Source organism: Mastigoproctus giganteus, chromosome 1 (genome assembly GCF_048544385.1).
Source record: "Mastigoproctus giganteus isolate SK-2022 chromosome 1, ASM4854438v1, whole genome shotgun sequence".
Classification (NCBI taxonomy): domain Eukaryota; kingdom Metazoa; phylum Arthropoda; class Arachnida; order Uropygi; family Thelyphonidae; genus Mastigoproctus; species Mastigoproctus giganteus.
The window spans coordinates 21564680-21584975 of NC_143575.1; the positions used below are offsets into that span (position 1 = coordinate 21564680).

General features: G+C 38.4%; 1 protein-coding gene across 2 annotated transcripts in view; it reads left to right on the forward strand.

Moving 5' to 3' along the window:
- Positions 1 to 20296, forward strand: part of LOC150090623 (ragulator complex protein LAMTOR1-like) — a 56595-nt gene that overhangs the window by 4103 nt on the left and 32196 nt on the right. For both annotated transcript variants that reach the window (XM_090379122.1, XM_090379132.1), the window contains exon 2: positions 16513 to 16586. In XM_090379122.1, coding sequence (XP_090235248.1) covers positions 16513 to 16586 — 74 coding nt within the window. The remainder of the gene's footprint in view (positions 1 to 16512; positions 16587 to 20296) is intronic.

The following is a 20296-nucleotide window of genomic DNA, read 5'->3' on the forward strand; positions in this document are numbered from 1 at the left end:
TTGTGAAGCATATTCAACCTCATCCCACAAATGCTCAATGGGTTAAGGCAGTGGTTTTCCACTGGGGTGCCATGTCATTTGGGTTTAAGTTACTTAAACTTAATATATTTTTTAATTTATATATTTATTTCCTTATAAAAAGGTGTGCAGTATCTTTTTAATTTTGTGGTAATCTATAATTAATGTTTACTTAGTACCCCTATATAAAGAATAAAATTATTATATATACAATTTGTATTATTTTTAATATTTTATATTCAGTGGTAGAGAATGAAAGGGACCTGGGAATGGTTGTGCAAGCAGGTATGAAGTTTTCTGAGCAGTGCAGACGGGCTGCAAGAGTAGCTCATGGTGTATTGTCGATGATATATAGGAATTTTTCTAGCAGGGATAAGGAGGTGATTATTCCCTTGTATAAGGCAATGGTCAGGCCACACCTAGAGTACTGTATACAGGTCTGGAGGCCTCATTTCAAGAAGGATGTAGAGATGCTGGAAAGAGTACAGAGAAGGGCAACAAGATTAGTGAATGGAACAAAGGGGTGCTCTTACGAAGAAAGGCTTAAGTTTTGCAAATTTCAGTGTCTGGAGACTAGGCACCAGCAAGGTGATCTGATAGAGGTGTATAAAGCCTTGAATGGTTTGAGCATGCTCAATGCTGATGGGATTCTTCCTCTTGCTCAGAATAATTTTTTTGGCTAATGCTGCATAAGCTTGCTTTCTTGCATCAAATGCCTCTACTAATGCTAATATATCTATATATATATATATATATAGATATATATACAGAGAGAAAGAATCGGATCTAACAGGCAGAAAATTGATTAGGGGTGCCGCAAAATAAAATAAATGACTTAGGGGTGCCGTTATTAAAAAAAGGTTGAAAACCACTGGGTTAAGGTCTGAGAAGTTGGGAGAAGAGCAGTATCCTCCAAATGTTCTCTCAGATACATTGCTCCTTTGTGGCTTAATTACATGTTGCATTATCCTGTTAAAGATTTTATTGCCATCTGAGACAACAGGAATGTTGGCTGGGTGTACTTCACTCCCAACACTGTTCAGATGGGCCATACATGTTTTACTTGTATCAGAGAATACAAAAAAAACTAACAAAATATTCCCCAACTGTAATGCCACTGTCACCAGATTTCACTGTCTAGACCATGTGCAATTATTCTTGCACATTTTTCATTAGTGTCATCATGATGCTTTTATTTTGCTATACTAAAAAAGGCTAAGGTAAAGAAAGCCAACACGAGAACTATAGTAAACTTCGAAAAACTTACTGGACAAACTGGTTTGCTGCTACTGCAGTTTCTCCCTGCATTCTCAGTAAATAAACGGTGCATGTTATCAGTAGTGGCAGAAGTCGAGAACAATGTACTGATTGACATGTAGGCGTGACAGATGATGTAATGGTTAGTTTTTTCTTATTATTAAAAGCAGATTATTGGAGTTCATGAGTTTTTTTTCTATTAAAAAAACATTAATTTTTTTGTACGTTTCTAACCTATTCTTTAAGTTTAGGTTTCCTAACGTAACCTTAACGGATAGATTAGGAAAAAAGGAAAAGGTTTCTTATTTTCTGTTATATTTCATAACCTAACCTAACCTTAAAGGTCAGGTTAGGAAATAATAAGAAAAAAAAAGAAAGATTCTTTATATACAGGGTTGTTAAAATTAAATTATCCCTATGTAGAGAGCTCTGGAGCGACTTCTAAGGCTCGTACTGAAGATAAATTTGGACAACAGGTACAATAAAGAATGCGCTTGCCATTTATTGGAAAAAAAGAATGTTTCAAAAAATTTGTCACTATATGGTGCTGTGGTAATACAAATCACTTCAACGGCATTGCAATTGTTCAATGTGTCTTCCATTTTGTTTAGCAACAGTTTCCGTTCGAAGAACAGCATTTTCTACAGCAGAACGTAACATGTCAACTGGAATAGCCAGCACATGATGTCTAATGCTGTCCTTCAGATCTGCCAGAGTTTGACATCCTTCCCGATACACCTGGTTCTTGCATGGTGTGAGGTCTGGTGATCGGGTTGGCCAAGATGTCTGGAAACAACTTCTGATGACCCATTCATCTGTAAAGTGTTGCCTTAGCAATCTTTGGACACAATGGTGGATGTGGTGTGGCGCACCATCTTGCATGAATATGGTATGCTGAAGGCACCCATGTTGTTGCAGCTCTGGTATTGCGAAATTTGCCAATGTTTCATAATATCACTGTCCAGTGATGGAACAGGAGCAGGGTCCAGTCGGTGTTACCTGTTCAAAAAAATATGGCCCAATCGTGAATGTGGTCGTAAATCCACACCACACTGTCACTTTTGGAGAATGCAACGGGACCTCTTGGATAACTCGAGGGTTTTCTGTTTCCCAAATGCGACAGTTGTGTGTATTTACTTGTCCATTTAAGCAGAAGTGGGCTTCATCACTCCAAAGGACGTTCCATGGCCAAGTGATATCCACTGTCATTCGCACCAGGAACTGAAGCATGTATGTAAAACGAATTATCTGCATCACCATGCTTTAGCTGTTGTAGCATGTGCATCTTGTAAGGATAATGCCACAACACCTGATGCATTACTAGCCTTAGAGTGGAATGTATGGCATGTCCACTTCACGAGAAGCAGCTGGCACACTTGCACTACCACATGGAGATTGACTTGATAAATCCACGCCAGCCATAGCGACATCTTCAACACGAGAGGAGTCCACTCGTTTTCGACCTCTACCTGGTTGAACACCAGGATGTCTTGTCACTTCAAATTTCACAATCATTTTGCGGACAGCACAAACAGTCATAGGCCCACGCCTTATGCACTTCTTATGCTGGAATTCTCTGATACCTGCAGCTGCATTGTTGCTGTTCTGATAGTACAGCTTTGCTTATAGCACCTTTTCCTGCAACGTTGTTGGCATTGCTGCTGTACTGCAGGCAAACATCTACTGTATGATTTTAAAGAGACTGCTTTGTTTTTATACAGTACAGTAGAGCTGAGTAGTGGCACTAACTTACGATTATGCAAATAACTTACGTTATTTGCATAATCGTAACTAAGATAGTTATGTGCAATACAGTGACAAATTTTATAACTAATTTTTTTTCACCAATAAATGGCAAGCACATTCTTTATTGTACCTGTTGTCCAAATTTCTCTTCAGTATGAGCCTTAGAACTTGCTCCAGAGCCAGTTCTCTACATAGGGATGCTTTAATTTTGACAACCCTGTATATACATCTCATAACAACAATCAATCACTTAACGCTATGATGTTATCGTTTGTCACGCCTACATGTCAATCAATATACCCTTCTCGACTTCTACTTCCACTACCAATAGCATGCACCGTCTGTTTACCGAGAATACAGGGAGAAACTGTGGTAACAGCAAACCAGTTTGTCTGGTAAGTTTTCTGTGGTTCTTGTGTTGGCTTTCTTTACCTTCATCCTAAAAAATTATATAGTTGATTTAACTTCAACTTAACATTGCACTAGGATAGTATTAGATTTAAAATTGTTTTTTTTTTTTTTTTATAATGTATAAAACTGCATAAGTAATAGAATTTAATTCTATTATACTTTTTTTGATAACTTGCTGAGATTTAGAAAACGTATCGGACTACATTAAGTTCCCTGTGTAGTTAAAAACATTGCTAAATGGTTAAGTTCTTATTGTGACTGAGAGAAAATTGCTGATGGTGCATTAATTTTATTTTCTTAAAAATAATGCTAATTTTAATTATATACATATAATGTCCTCAGGAAAGAAAAAATTCTTTATTCGTTCCATGTTTGTTTCATGTGTTGCACAAACATATAAACAGATTTTCTATTTATACTCCGGGATTACCACATAAGGTCAAAATAGAGAGAGTGCAAGAACATCATCATATTTAGTAGTCGTTCAGGCTTGAACCACAGTCACTCAAGTGAATATAATGTATGCAGTACATTCAGAAAGTTCCCAGAATTGCATGCTGGTGTTTAAATGGTTTGCGCTATGGCCACAAGGTTTTGTGGAACATTGTTCCTGGTATATATGCATGCCAAGTGGGAACTGGCTGAATTACATTACTCATGTGTCAGAGCTGATTGATTGCAGAATGAAACAGTGCACTAACATAGTTTTTTAAACTTAGGAAAAGTGCTACAGACATGCTGAAAGCATTATAGGAAGTTTATGGAGATGATGCTTTGAAGAAAACAGCAGTTTTCAAATGGTTTAATCAGTTTAAAAATATACAGGAAACACTGGAAGATGAAATCACGGTGGATGGCCTTCGATGTCACAAAAGTGAAAGAACTCATGCAAAACGATAGGCTAATGACTGTTGTTGAGATTGCTCATGAAGTTGGACTGTCTGTAAGATCAGTACACACAATCTTGATGTAAGATTTAGGGATGCATCACGTGTGCGCAAAGTTTGTTCCACACTTGCTGTTGGATGTTTGCCTACGCCCCAAGGCAGAAGTGGGATCATCCAAATAACATACAAAGATGCCCTCATGTCCCAAGAAGTCTTGTGCAACAAAATCCAACACCGGAGTTGTGCTGATCATTTTTTTCAAAGATGAGGGTATAGTGGACCACAAATTTGTGACTGGGGAGAAGCATTACTGCATTGAGGTTTTGAAATGCTTGCAGAAGAGTGTGAGGTAAAGATGACCTCAAAAATGGAAGGGTGGCAGTTCAACAGTTCTTGGCTGCAAAAAAAAAAAAATAACAGTTATACAGCAGCCTTCCCCTCCTCTGGCTTTGCACTGACTGACTTCTGGCTGTTCCTTAAACTGAAAATGGAGTTTTGAGGTTATCATTTCAGTACAGTGGATAATGTCAAAGAAAATGCCTAAGTAGCCCAAAGACATGCACTGAAAAAACAAGATTTTAAAGAATGTTTCAAAGCATGGGAAGACTGATGGAGCAACTGGTGTGTGTGTGTGTGCGTGCACGGAGAAGGAAGATACTTTGAAGGTGATTAAGTTAGCAAGCCCAACTGTTTGTACTTAGGTATCCTCACACTTGACCACTCAGCTATGGCTGTTGGTTTTTTTTTTTTTTTTTTTACACTGAAGTTTTTTGTAGATAATATTGTTGTATGATTCTTTGACCCATTAAGATACTTCTGTGGCGTTGATGAGCCATCCTTTGAATTCACATGCATGTTCCTCATCCTCATGGTAACTTGAGTTTGACACTGGTAACTTGACACTGGAGTTTGTTTTGTTAGTATACTGCATATTTGAGGCTGTTCATTAGGAGGAGATATTTGCACTGGAATCAGAAGAGTCATTTATGCTCAAACCCTTCTGCAGCTCACATTCCCATATGCATTTATTCAAAATAGATGAAGCACATGTTTCATTCTTGATTGTCATGTACAACTTGCAAAAACCTTTGAAATATGAATCCTTTTAACTGTGGGGGGAAAAAAGATTCAATCTTGTTAAACCACATGAGAGCCATTTTTAACTCAAGTATTTATATTTATTTCAGCATTATCCTGATGGTAACATGTAAATAATGCTATGGATTACAGGGCAGTAAGCTTTTTATACAAACTACAAAATAATGTTTAAGGCTTAGACCTAATTAAGTAGCCATTACCATTAGTATATGATGCAAGAAATCAAGCTTATACAGCATCAACCAAAAAAAAAGAAACCTTCCCATTTCACCCATCCATTTGCTCCAGATGTTTGTCTAGTTCTGCCTTGAATATATTTAAGCTGTAAACTTCTACAATGAGAGATGGAAGTTTGTTCCATCAATCAACCACCCACTAACCCAAGGAAAATTTCAACTTGAATCCATTCAAGGTGTTAAACACCTCAATCAGATCTCCCCCAGATGCCTAGGCTCGAGATGCTGCAATTTTCAAAATTAAAGCCTTTCTAGGTAAGAGCACTCTTTTGTTCCTTTCACCAGTCTGGTTGCTCTTCTCTACACCCATTCCAGCAGAACTACATCCTTCCTCAAGTGAGGCCTCCAGACCTGTATACAGTACTCAAGATGCGGCCTAATCATGGCTTTATACAAAGGGATAATCACTTCCTTGTCCCTGCTAGCAAAGATTTTGTATATCATTGACAAAACCATGAGTTGTCCTGGCAGCATGTCTGCACTGCACAGAGAATATCATGTCTGGCTGCACAATTACCCCAGGTCTTTTTCGTTCTTCACTACCCTGAGTGTAGTATTACATAGTGCATAAGTTACTCTGAGGTTGGCACCTCCGTAGCTAGGTGGGCAGGAGCAGCAGTGCATAGCACACGCTTCTTGATTAGACCAGGGTTCGAATCCGTGACCACCAAATACAGAGGATGCGAAAAGGTCAGGGAATGACCACCGCATATCCCTGGAGTAATATGGCCTTAGTTGCTAATGCTTCTAAAAACCAAATAACAACAACAACAACAACTCTGAGGTTACTGCTATCTCAGATATATGCAATACCTTCTATTTGTCAATGCTAAAATTCAATTAACATATTTCAGCCCATCGATCCAATTTTCCTAGATCTTATTGCAGTAGCTCGCCCTAGTGACTGTCGTTAATCACCTTGCCAATGTATCATCTGCAAACATAGATATTAAGCCTGATATACCTTCATCACTATCATTGATAACAACAATGGGCCCAGCACTAAACTGTGGGGAATTCTAAGAATAACATTAGTCTATGAAGAGCAGTGCCCATTGATAACTACCCTCTGTCTTCTTCCACTTAACCATCTCTTTATCCATAGTAGTAACTTGCTGTTAATGCCACATTGTTCCAGTTTGTGCAGCAGTCTTTTATGTGCAACAGTATCAAAAGCCTTCCTGAAATCCAAGTATATGATGTAAAAATTATTTTTTGCATCTAGTTCCTTGGTCACTGCATCATAGTAACCTATCAGATTGGTTAGACAAGACCACCACCTAACAAATCCATGCTGTGATTGCAGAATAATTGCATGCCTGTCCAGATGGTCCTGCATTACCTTTTTAACCAAGTGATTCCGTTATTTTTCCTGGAACAGACATTAAGCTAACAGGTCTGTAATTGCATCGCCTTTCAACCCAGGCGCCTCCGTAGCCAGGTGGGAAGGAGCAGCAGTGCGTAGCACACGCTTCTTGATTAGACCGGGGTTCGAGCCCGTCACCACCAAATATGGAGAATGTGGAAAGGTCATGGAATGACCACCGTATATCCCGGAGCAATATGGCCTTAGTTGCTAATGCTCCTAAAAACCAAATAACAAACAAACAAACAAACAAGCCTTTCAACCCCCCTTTATGAATTGGGGATACATTTGCACAACTCCAATCCATAAGGACCTCTCCTGAATCCAAAGATGCTTATAATTATGGCTGAGGGTTTTCTTACCTCCTTTGCTGCCTCTTGTAATATAATTGGATAGGTTCCATCCACCCCAGTTGCTTTTTTTATGTCTATCTTTAACAATTTCTCTTCCACTTTCCTTTCAGTTTTCACAAAGCAATTTAGCTTCTCATTAGAGTTTGATTAACTTCTAGCATTCTCTTCCCTAAAGAATATCTCATGTGAATGTAGATGAAAAATACGTATTTAATTTGTCTGTAACCTGAGCAGGGTCATTAAAAGTTAACCCATGTCATAAAGTGGTCCAATATGATTCAACTCCTTCCTTCTACTGTTAATATAAGCATAGAAGTCTTTGATGTTTTTCTTTGAATTCTTTGTTAGAGACTTAATCTGCCTTAGCTTGCCTAATCTCCTTTATGACTTGATTACAGACTAATTTATATGCATCCCATGCACTTTTCTTCTGTGCCACATGTCTGAGTGCTGACCTGGCTAGCCGGGTGGGTCAAGTGCCTGCCTGGCAACCCAAAGGTCGCGGGTTCAAATCCCGCCTCGGGCTTGGATCAAAGTGCTGCAAAAACCTTGGGAGGTGCATTGTGGCCACAGAAGCCGATGCGCCAACAACTACCAAAAAAAAAAAAAAACATGCTGAGTAGTTCATCTGGCATCCATTTAGGTCTAAGCCTTGAACAGTATTTCTTTGTTGGTATGAAAAGCCTAGTAGCCTCTTTGATTACTTCCCCCACTTACACAGAATTTAAAAACTGTCTGAGACCACTACAGTCATCCTTACAAAAGCAAAAGCCTTCCCTTTACCCTCGACGGTAGTTATGTTTTTAATTAAATTCACATTAGTACACTGTGATTGCTACCACCCAGTGGGGCTTTTACCTGCAGATTCTTAATACATGAAGAATCACTGCTGATAACCAGATCAAGAGTATTGCTTCCCCTGTTGCCTCTCTAACATGCTGCTGTAGAAAACAGTCATTCAAGAAATCCACAAAAGTCTTACTAGTGTGTGAGTGACCAACCCACAAATTCCAGTTAATGTCTAGAAAATTAAAATCTTATGAGACATTCTGATATGATTCACCACCAAATATGGAGGATGCAGAAAGGTCAGGGAATGACCACCACATATCCCGGAGCAATATGGCCTTAGTTGCTAATGCTCTTAAAAACCAAAAAAATAACAAATAAATAATAACTTGGTACCGTGCTTGGGTTGGAGGTTGAAAAGACAAAAGAAGATATTTGTTGACATTGGACTTCAACTTCTGTAGACTGTAATTTTCAGGAAATACATATAAAGGAAGGTTGTTCCAGAATACGGCAGTTGAATGAATAAACAAGGATGATGAAAAGCTGGTTCTGTGAGTTTGAAGTTGGACAGTAAATGGATGGTGGCTGGTGGTGGCACGTGTTCGGACTGTTTTGAAAGAGAGAGCGGGCATTATAGAAGCCAATTGAAGAACAGCGCCCATGGAAATATCTGTAGAAGAGGCATGTAGCAGAAATAGTACGTCTATGAGACAGCAAGTAGAGAGACTCTGCTAGAGACGAATTATTAATTAACCTAACTGGCCTCTTCTAAACGGAATCAAGAAGCCTGAGAGAGGTTTTGGGGGCACCACCCCAAAAGAGATATATCATTTTGCCTAGAAATCGGAGTATCACGAAAGATAAGCATAAGAGCAAAGGAATCCTTTTTGCGAGATATAAGACAAGACTGAGTTTTAGAAGGATTGAAATCAACTAAGTTGCCTTTGCCCCGCTGGAGAATTACCTGGAGATCGGCATTTAAGGAATTCGTAGCAGATTTTCGAGAAGTTAAAGCTGATTGAGCAGGGCAAGGTTTCTCAAAGTGGAAAGTGGAATGCAGTGTGCTATCATCGGCAAAACTATGGATAGGATTTCCAGTCAATGGAAGAAGGTCATTAATGTACAAGAGGAAAAAAGTGGGGGAAAGAACTGAACCTTGGGGGACACCAGCATTAGTGGAGAAGTTAGAAGACAGAGAGCCATCTACCCTCAGTGAGTGATCAGAGAGAAAACTGGATAACCAATTACAAAAACAGTTGGCAACCCATAAGATGGAAGCTTGTTTAGAAGACCTTTATGCAAACATTATCAAAAGCCTTTGAGATGTCAAGAACAACTGCTTGAACTTTTCCGTTGAATTAGTCCGTAAATGGGTAACATAAGCCAGAATATTACCAGTGGATTGACACTGACGGAATCCATACTGGTGATCATTGATCAGACAGAAGGTTTCTAGGTAGTTTAAGAGTTGGCAGTTAATTGATTTCTCCATTACTTTAGAAAGAGTAGAAGTAATTGCAATGGGACGATAATTGAATGGGAGGGATTTGTCACCCTTTTTAGGAACTGGCTGGATATGAGTAAATTTCCAAGCAGAAGGAAAAACACCTTTGGAATAAGAAAGTGAAAAAAGGCGGCAAAGAACAGGAGTAAGTTCAGGAGCACAGGTTTTTGAGAACAAGTGGAGAAATACCATCAGGACCTGAAGCTTTCTTAGCATCAAGATTCGTCAAAATCCTTCTGACATCCTTTTGATGGAAGACCACAGGAGGCATTGAATGGAGTGTGTTGGGAATGGTGGGAGGTGTTTTACCAAGATCATTAACACATGAGTTGGAAGAAAAATGGGATGCTAGCAGGTTAGCTTTATCTTTGGCTGAAGTGACAACAGAACCATCTGGTTTGGACAGAGGTGGGAGCAGAGATGGGCAAAAGTTGCGGCCAATAGCTTTGGCAAGAGACCAGAATGCTCGGCTACCATTAGGGCAAGAAGCAAGTTTTCTACTCTTAGCCTGTTCAAAATCTAGTTTGGACTGATTCGTAGCTGCTTTACAATTGTTGCGAACTTTGGTGTAGGCAGAAAATGAAACCGAAGAGTTAGAAACAAGCCAGTTACGATATGCAACGTTCTTCTCTTGAACAGCCTTAGCACATTTATTGGAAAACCAAGATTTAGATAAAGGACAAGATTTTAAAGTCAAGTGTGGGATAGAGGATTCCATTCCTGCAAGAATGATTTCACTGACACGATCTGAGCAAATGTTGACATCAGAAGTTTTGAAACAGTAATCCGACCAAGGAAATGAAGAAAAGAAATCTCGCAGGTCATCCCATTTTGCATTCTTGTAATGCCAAACAATACGAGGTTGGGAATAGCCATGAGATAAAGGCTTCATTGGAGAAGAGACAATCACCAAGTTGTGATCTGAGGTGCCTAAAGGACCACTCACTTCGACCGTGTACTTAGAAGGGTTGTTTGTGAGAAAAAGATCAAGCGTGTTGGCTGTATGGTTTGGATTGTACGGTATTCTTGTAGATAAATGAACAATCTGTGCAAGGTCATTAGTAATTGCAAAAGCCTCAGCATCTCGACCAGCTGGGTCGGTGTGACTAGAAAACGGAAGCCAGCTGGAGTTGTGAACATTAAAATCACCAAGGAAAATTACCTCACTGTTAGGAAAGTTTGATAGAAGAAAGTAAAGTTGCAAAGAGAGGAAGTCAAAGAGCTCCAAGTGATTAGTGGAGTTGGGAGAACGGTAGAGACAACAGATAAATTTGACACAATGAGGTAGAGAGATTTTGAGCCAGAGAAGATCAAAAAGAGGAGATTCCAAATTACCAAGTCTCTGATGGGGAATATCGGAACGGAGATATGCACAAGTACCACCTTTGAGGCGAAAGGAATCATACAGTGAATAATTTGGGCAACTGAGATGAGCAGTAGTTGAATCAACCGATAACTGAGAATCTGTCAGAAAAAGTACATGGGGTTTGGCAGACTGCAAATGGAAATGGACATCGTTGAGATTGGAATTGAGACCACTTATATTTGTGAAATAAATTAGGAAGTGTTTCCCCTGAAGCTAGCAGTTTTATGACCCAGCTTTCACTGCCTACATAGCATCAGCAAATATTCTTGCATCCCTTCTATTCAAGTGGATGCTACCCCTATAAAAACAGTCTCTCCCGTTATTAAGCACAGATCATGCTGAGATTCTACCCCATTCTCCTTGCACAATCTCTCCAGGGCTGGATTGATTGAGAAGGCTCCCAACAGATACTCCCTCTTATCATGTCTGGGCAGAATTGCAGACACTTTCGAATTTAATCCTAACTTGTTACTTTTCCCTAACATTGCCCTGTACTTGTAAAGGCCTCGGATCTCCTACTCTTAATATCATTAGTGCCAACTTGTACAACAGTATCACCTTTTGTGTCCTTAAAAGATGATATTTGCTCTACAATGTCATATACTTTTTCCCCTGGCAGACATACCCCAGTCCGATTCCACCTTGAATAACATATTTCCTGTTTCCCTGACAATAACCACCTCCTGGTGGAGCAGTACATTCTGCTTTGGAGATTGCCACTGTGCTATCTGGTGCACAATTGTGGGCTCCCCATTTTAATTCCTTCAAAAAAAAAAAAAACACCTTATTCTTCAAACTCATAAACGCCCATCAGAATGCCGAGTTCGTGCCTAATTTCTTCACACTCCATGCACCAAGCACACACACACACACACAATGGAACAAGACATGATCAAACCCTTTGGTTTGATCATGTCTTGTTCCAGAAAGTCTGCAAACATTTCACAAGTTACACATTTTGTTAGCCTGTGATAAGTTATAGAACTGCACCCTTTGATTCCCCCCCCGAGCTGCTACTTTGTGCCTATTGCATTGCTGCTATAGTCTGGGGCATGATTTCCATTTAAATACAATTTAATTGATTAACAATGAAAATTAATAAATTTAATTGATTAATTGACAATACTACTAAGCTAATAGATTCCTAAATGCAGTGATACATATTATGCTATTTGAGTTTTACATTATACCTTATGCTATCAAGTTCAAGATATGCGTTACGCTATACCGTTATGATCGCAGTGTTAAATTAGTTATGTCCTTACTAAAAAGTAAAATTCCTTAGCTAAACACAAAACAATATGAATGGATTAACAGTTGATGACCCTGCTCAGGTTGCTGACAAACTGAATAGGTATTTTTCATCTACATTCATATGTGAAAAATTACTTTTTAATGAAGGAGATGCCAGGAGTTTATCAAATTCCAACAGAGAGCTAAATAATTTTGTGATAACTGAGAGGAAAGTGGAAGAGAAATTCCTGAAGCTAAATGTAAAAAGGCATTGGGATGGATTGGATCTATCCAATTATATTAAAGAGAGCAGCAAAGGAGGTAAGCAAACCCTTAGTCTTAATTTTGAGAGCATCTGGATTTGGGGAAGGTCCCTATAGACTGGAGATGTGCAAATGTGTCCCCAGTTTGCAAAGGAGAATCAAAAGGTGACAGCAATTATAAACCTGTTTGCTTAACTTCTGTTCCTGGGAAAATAATAGTCATTGGTTAAAGAAGTAATTTAGGCCCATATTGACAGGAATGCAGTTATATTGCAGTGACAGTATGGATTTGTTAAGTGGCAACCATGTTAGTCCAATCTGATTGAATACTATGATGCAAAAAATAATTTTGACACGACATACTTGGATTTCAGGAAACCTTTTAATATTGTTGCACATAAAAGACTATGGTACAAATTGTAACAGTGTGGTATTAAGGGCTGGTTACTGCTGTGGATAAAGGGATGGTTGAGTGGAAGGAAACAGAGTGGTTATAAATGGACACTGCTCTTCATAGACTAATGTTATTAGTGGAGTTCCCCAAGGTTCAGTGTTGGGATCATTGTTTTCAATATTTTTTAATGGTATTGATGAAGGTATATTGGACTTATTGGCAGGGTGGTTAATGACAGTACTCAAGGTATGCTACTGCAACAAATCTAGAAAAATTAAGGAGATGGGCTAAGAAATTGCAATTTAAGTTTAAGATTGACAAATGCAAGGTACTGCATATGGGTGACATTAATCCCAGGTTAATGTACCAACTGTATAGTACTATACTCAGGGTAGTGGAAAATGAAGACCTGAGGGTAATTGTGCAGTAAGATATGAAGTTCTCTATTTATTTATTTATTTATTTATTTATCGTATGGCAATTCTTACATCTCACAACAACCACTCCATCAATCAAGAAGAAATTATAATATCTCACATCTCAATCACATGAATCTACTCAATTCTGAAGTTCTCTGAGCAGTGCAAAGAGGCTGCTGGGAGAGCTCATAGGATTTTGTTAATGATGTACAGGAATTTTTGCTAGCAGGGGGCAAGGAAGTGATTATTCCATTATGTAAGACAATGGTTAGCCCACATCTTGAGTACTGCATACAGATCTGGAGGCCTCATTTTAAGGATGTGGGTTTGTTGGAATGGGTGCAGAGAAGGGAAACAAGATTGGTGAGGGGAACAAAAAGGTACTGTTATCAAGAGTTTTATTATCAAGTTTTTTTTTTTTTTTTCTGATTGTGGTGTTTAATGCTAAATGGATTGAGCAAGTTCAGTGCTGATGGCATTCTTCCTCTTGCTCAGATTACACACATGAGGGGGCATAAATTCAAATTAAGGAACAATGGTTGCAGGATAGATGTGCAGAAGCATTCCTTCAGCCAGTGGACAGTTGGTTGTTTTAACAAACTTACATCTGTTGTTGTGGAATCTGTTGAATAAATTGAAGGAAGAAGTAGAAAAATTATTGGAGGGGTGGACTGGTGACGTGGGAAGGGTTTTTTTTTGGTTTTTTTTTCTGGTGCTGTATAACTTTGCTTTCTTGCATCATTGGCTAATATTAATCTAATAGTTCATTACTTTTTTTTTATAAGTGGTGAATGCAGCCTCATTATAAATGATTTCAGCAGTTTTAAATATATTTCAATTATTTTTTTATTCCAAATATACCAAGATTTCCCAGAAAAAAGTACAGTTATCTTCCACTGCAACACAGTTCACTCTGTGCTTGTTTGCTCTAGCTCACTGTATTTTTTTATATCCTCCTCTAGAGCTCCTCCAGAGTGCAGTTCATGCAGAAAGCCTTCGAAGGAGTTACTCATTAGCAGGTTTTTGGGTACCCTAGAGGACCTATGAAAAAAAAAATTTTTTTTGATGCCCTTGAATTCAGTTTTCCATTCAGCTACAATTCAAAGTGCTTGCCTTCAAAGAGGTGGTCTTTGATTTAAATTTACTTTTAACCTATACTGTAATTAATGAGCAAATGACTGGATTGCCAGCCAAACTGGAAATGCTGCAATTAGGCATAACTAGGGTTGATGGTGTCAAGGGCAAATAAAAAAAAATGGTACCCCTTTAAAACTGTTCTTTTGGAATTTTTGCATTTTTTAACCATAAAAAGGTGTCCCCAAATTTGTCACCCAGGACACATGCCCCACCTGCCTCACCCTAGTTACACCACTAGCTGCAGTGCTTTTCCAGTTTATGACAAGAAATGGATTCACTTAGTAGTCTGTTTTAACAGCCCCAATTAAGAATGCAGAGGAGGGGAGATGCCTGTGTAGTATGATTTTCTTTTTGACACGAAAAAATGTCACATGTGGAGTGTTCCTAGATGTTGGAAAGTCAACTGATGCCTGCATCAAAGAGAAGATGCCATTAATATTCATTCATTGTAGAAATATTAAATATAGTAGTTTGGCAGGAATTCAAATATTATTTGAACATTTACAAGATTTGACATATCAATGATTTTTGCAATTTTAGGTGGAAGCCTATAATTTTGGAATTGCTGGTGAAATATATATTGAAATATAATATATTTCAATTGAAATATACATATACTGGTATTGAAATACTCGTGTATGTATAGCAAAAAAATCACATTATACACCGATGAGCCAAAACATTATGACCAGTGAGTCGTTATGCAAATCAAAGCAACTGCAGGTGAACTAAGGTGCATGCACAGTTTGGGACGCGGTATAAAAAAACCTGATACTGAGCTCCGTTAATCAGTGTTACTCTTGTTCTTCAGATGGGAAAGGCAGCGGACTTAAGCAAGTTTGACAAAGGCCAAATTGTATTGGGCAGGCAACCTGGGTCAGAGCATATCCAAAATGGCATGGCTGGCCGGGTGCTCACGGTCAGCTGTGGTTAGCACCTACCAAAAGTGGTCCGAGGAGGGGGAACCCACAAACCGCTGGTGAGGTGTTGGATGACCACGGCTCATCGATGCTCAAGGGGAGCGAAAGCTCTTCCAGGTGGTACGTGGCAACAGAAGGGCGACTGTGGCGCAACTCGCTGGTAATTGGAATGCTGGTGATGGGAGTAATGTGTCACAACACGGTACATCGAACCCTGCTGAAAATGGGGCCGTGTAGCCACAGGCCGCTCCGAGTGCCTGTGCTAACCACAGTTCACTGGTGACAGTGTCTACAATGGGCACACAAGCATCAAAACTGGACCTTGAGTGATTGGAAGAAGGTCGTCTGGTCCAATGAATCACATTTCCTGTTGCACCATGTGGACAGCTGGGTACATGTGCATCGTTTACCTGGGGAAGTGATGTCGCCTGGATGCACTATGGGACAAAAACAAGCCAGTGGCGACAGTGTCATGCTTTGGGCATCTGCTGGGATACCCTGGGTCAAATCATCCATGTGCCGGGCACTCGGATGTGTACCACCTACTTAAACATCATTGCTGATCAGGTACACCCTTTCATGACAATGGTCTTCCCCTCTGGTGGTGCCGTCTTTCATCAGGATAATGCACTATGCCACATCACTCAGATTGTTTGAGACTGGTTTATGGAACATGAGGAAGACTTCCAGGTTTTTCCCTGGCCTCCAAATTCCCCAGACATCAATCCCATTGAGCATCTGTGGTTTGTGTTGGAACAGCAACTCCGATCTGTGGCATCTTAACCACAGACCTTACAGGATTTAAAGGATCTGTTGGTTACATGTTGGTACCAGATACCACAAGACACATTTAGAAATCTTGTAGCATCCATGCTTCACCGGGAACGAGCTGTTTTGGCTGCACATGGAGGACAAACATCATATTAGGTAGGTGGTGATAGTGTTTTGGCTCATCATATCAGTATTTCTGCAACATTTTATATTTAAAGACTATTTTTTACAGCTTTTATGCTCAAATTAAAAAAAAAAAAAAAAAAAAATTATGACCTGCACAATACGAAATACTGTTTTCTGCAATAATGCTTTTTTTTTTTTTTTTTTTTTTTGTTTAGAGTGGAGAACCTAATGAAAGGACTACACTTTTGGGTAATCCTGTCAGTAACTCTGGAAGCAGACCATCTTATAGGTATGAATTATGGTATTATATTCTTACATAATATTCATTTGATTGTATTAACTCTTGAAAAGATAGTTTTATATACAAGTTATGTATAATTAAAATTTGTTTACTTTAAATTCTCTATAGAGATATGCAGTAATCAAATTTGGCACTTGTGAAAGCAATTTTAAAGTGCTCCAGTTGTCAGATATCGGTCACATGCAAATTGTCTAGCAACTTCTAGACAATATACTACATATTATGTTTCATTGTTGAAATACTTTTGGGGGTGGGGAAATACCAGTATTTTGTGCAAGTCCACCCCCATTTGTGCTGAGATAAATTACCTTTTAAGCATTCACTCATAAATACAATAGACTCCAGATTATCTGGGAGCAGATTAACCAGCATCTTTACAGTTCCAATCAGGCCTGTTTTGTCTTTTATAGAGTTTCTACTTCACTATATGAAAAAAAGGAGACACTGCTCTTTCTGACAAGATTGTGCTTTGAAATTTACATAGTGCCAAATGCAAGCAGGCTGACCAAGGAAAAATCAAAAAATTGTTTTCCTTTTCAAAAAATATGTACTTATTAAATTTTATTTAAAACCTTCTCATGCTGTATTATAGTAAGATAAAGCTTGTATATCTTATTTTTCTTTTATTTTGTGGATTATCCAGAATTTTATTAACTAGGGAAATTTATTTCCTTTCACCCTGAATTTCACCTAAAATTGTAGCATTAGCAAAGGCACATGATGCAAGAAAGCAAGCTTATATAGCATCAGCCAAAAGAAAAAAAAAAAAACCCTTATTTCACCCATCCACTCGCTCCAAATGTTTGTCAAGTTCTGCCATGAATCTATTTAAGCTATCAACTTCTACGACAGATGGAAGTTTGTTCCAGCAATCAACCACCCGCTGGCTAAAGGCAAACTTCCGCACATCATCCTACAACCGTCTTTCCTCAATTTGAATTTATGCCCTCTCAGGCAATTATTCTGAGCAAGAGGAAGAATCCCATCTGCATTGAGCATGCTCAAACCATTCAAGGCTTTATATACCTCAATCAGATCACCTCGCAGGTGCCTAGTCTCCAGACACTGTAATTTGCAAAACTTAAGCCTTTCTTCATAAGAGCAACCCTTTGTTCCATTCACTAATCTTGTTGCCCTTCTCTGTACTCGTTCCAACAGCTCTACATTCTTCTTAAAATGAGGCTTCCAGACCTGTATACAGTACTCAAGGTGTGGCCTGACCATTGTCTTATACAAGGGTATAATCACCTCCTTATCCCTGCTAGAAAAATTCCTGCATATCATTGACAAGACACCATGGTCTACTCTTGCAGACCGTCTGCACTGCTGAGAAAACTTCATGTCTGCCTGCACAATTACCCCCAGGTCCTTTTTATTCTCTACCACTATCAGTGTGGTACCACAGAGTTTATACGTTACTCTGGGATTACTGCTTCCCATATGTAGTACTTTACATTTGTCAGTGTTAAACTTCAGTCATTCTACTAAAGTCATTGCATTATGATAGAAAACCTGAATTGTTCTCAAGTGGAATAGTGACACTAGCTAGTGTTGAAAAAACCTGAAAACAGGTTCTCTGAATATCATTTGTATATGAGAATGGAAACCAAATGCGGACGTAGCCGAAGTACTTGAAGAGGATGGTGATTGGTACACAGTGGTCATCTCCCTTGTGATTCAAAATTTTTAACAGTTTTTCCATTGTTGATTCTATATAATTGACAAGCTAATTTATTAATTTCTAAACCAAACAGGTTTGAGAAAATAATGCAATTTCTTTCTGTCTTCAATCCCTGGACATCATTGTCTCTCCAGTGATAGCTTGAGCTTATGCTCACCTTAGAGTTTACATTATCCCCGAGGTATGCAGTGACATTTTCAACATTTAGGGCTATGCATCAAGTGGCTTGAAGATTTTCATACTCTCATCAACTTACAAAATAATTTTCTTTACAATCATGGATTACAATCGTGGACTAGCACATAAATTGTTTATTAACAAAATATTCATTTTTTATTACTGTACTTTTATTTTTAAAGACACTCGTGCATACACACATATCATAACGTCAATCAACGCCTCAATAGCTATTCACTATATATATATAAAAAGAATCTTTCTTTTCCTATTATTTCCTAACCTACCATTTAAGGTCAGGTTACGAAATATAACGAAAAATAAAGAAACCTTTTCCTTTTTTCGTAACCAAACCTAAATCAACAACATAATAAAAACACTCATGAATTCCAAAAATCTGCTTTTAATAATGAGAAAAAAAAAACGTAATGAAGAACATAAAAATGAACGGAACGAAACTTTTATTTAGTTTTCATCAAAAAATCAACCAACGTTTTATTTTCCTTACAAATTTCTTCCATCTTTAAAAGATTCATCGCTACTATTACCTGTTTACCGTTCATCACAAAACTATTATGCACCGTTCTTTACTCATAAATACACATTATAATGCCAACCAATGACTACACAGTAAGGTGCCTCCATAGCCAGGTGGGCAGGAGCAACAGTGCGTAGCACACGCTTCTTGATTAGACCTGGGTTTGAGCCCATGACCACCAAATACGGAGGATGCGGAAAGGTCAGGGAATGACCACCGCATATCCCCAGAGCAATATGGTCTTAGTTGCTAATGCTCCTAAAAACCAAATAACAACAATAACAACGACTACACAGTAGCTTGTCGTCTGTTGCGCCCACCACCAATCATTTCATTGTTTGGCACGCCTACCTGTCAATCAATATATCCTTCTCGATTTCGGCTCCAGACCGATGACACCTACCATCTGTTTACCAAGCGAGCAGCGCTAGAGTCCAGTGTTGGGAAACTAATTTTCCGCGTAAGTTATCCGACGTTTTCATGTTGGCTTTCTTTACCTTAGCCAAAAAATTAAATGCAAATGAAAACAATATCATTTTGAGTGTTAAGTAGTGCCTATGCACATCCTTTTGCTGAAATTTTATGTGATGATGGCATTATTATATGCCTTTTCTTACCTCCTTATTCATGTACCTTATTGATCGGAGATCACACTCAGCTCTAAAACATTTGCTGACAAAAGGAAAGTGACTAATATTAAAAATTTTTAAATAAATGTGCTATTTACAACCGAGCTGCAAGTTTCAATGAAGTGAAGCAAAATACATAGTAAGTGCATGGAAAAGCTGTTAAATTATGACAATGTTCTTATTTATTTAGATGGAATCAGAAATAAAGAATATCAAAATGTGTTGCACAGTAAAGGTGAAAAGGGTATTAATTGAGTGACGTAAGAATGCGGCTAGAAGATGAAATAGGAACAGCATTTCAAGGGGAAAAAATCTGTTGGTGAATAAAAAATTAAATTACACGAAAGAAGTTGCCTCAATGCTTGTTATCAAATTTGCTACTTATGATGGGGAATTCAAAAAATATTTTTGCACTCTAAGATGAAGAATGATGAGGTATGAAGAATGATGTTACAAAACAGCAATACAGTACAAGACCTTTACAAGACCTTTACTCAACAGAACATTTTTAATTTCTTTGGTAAAAGATAATACAGCTGGGGACAGACTGCCTACCTACCTTTGATTAATATGTTTCTGTACTGTGGATCTGTGCATAAAATTTCTTGTTTTTATGAACTGACTTGAAAATATTTACATATAATTATATTCTATAATTCAGACTTTTCACTAA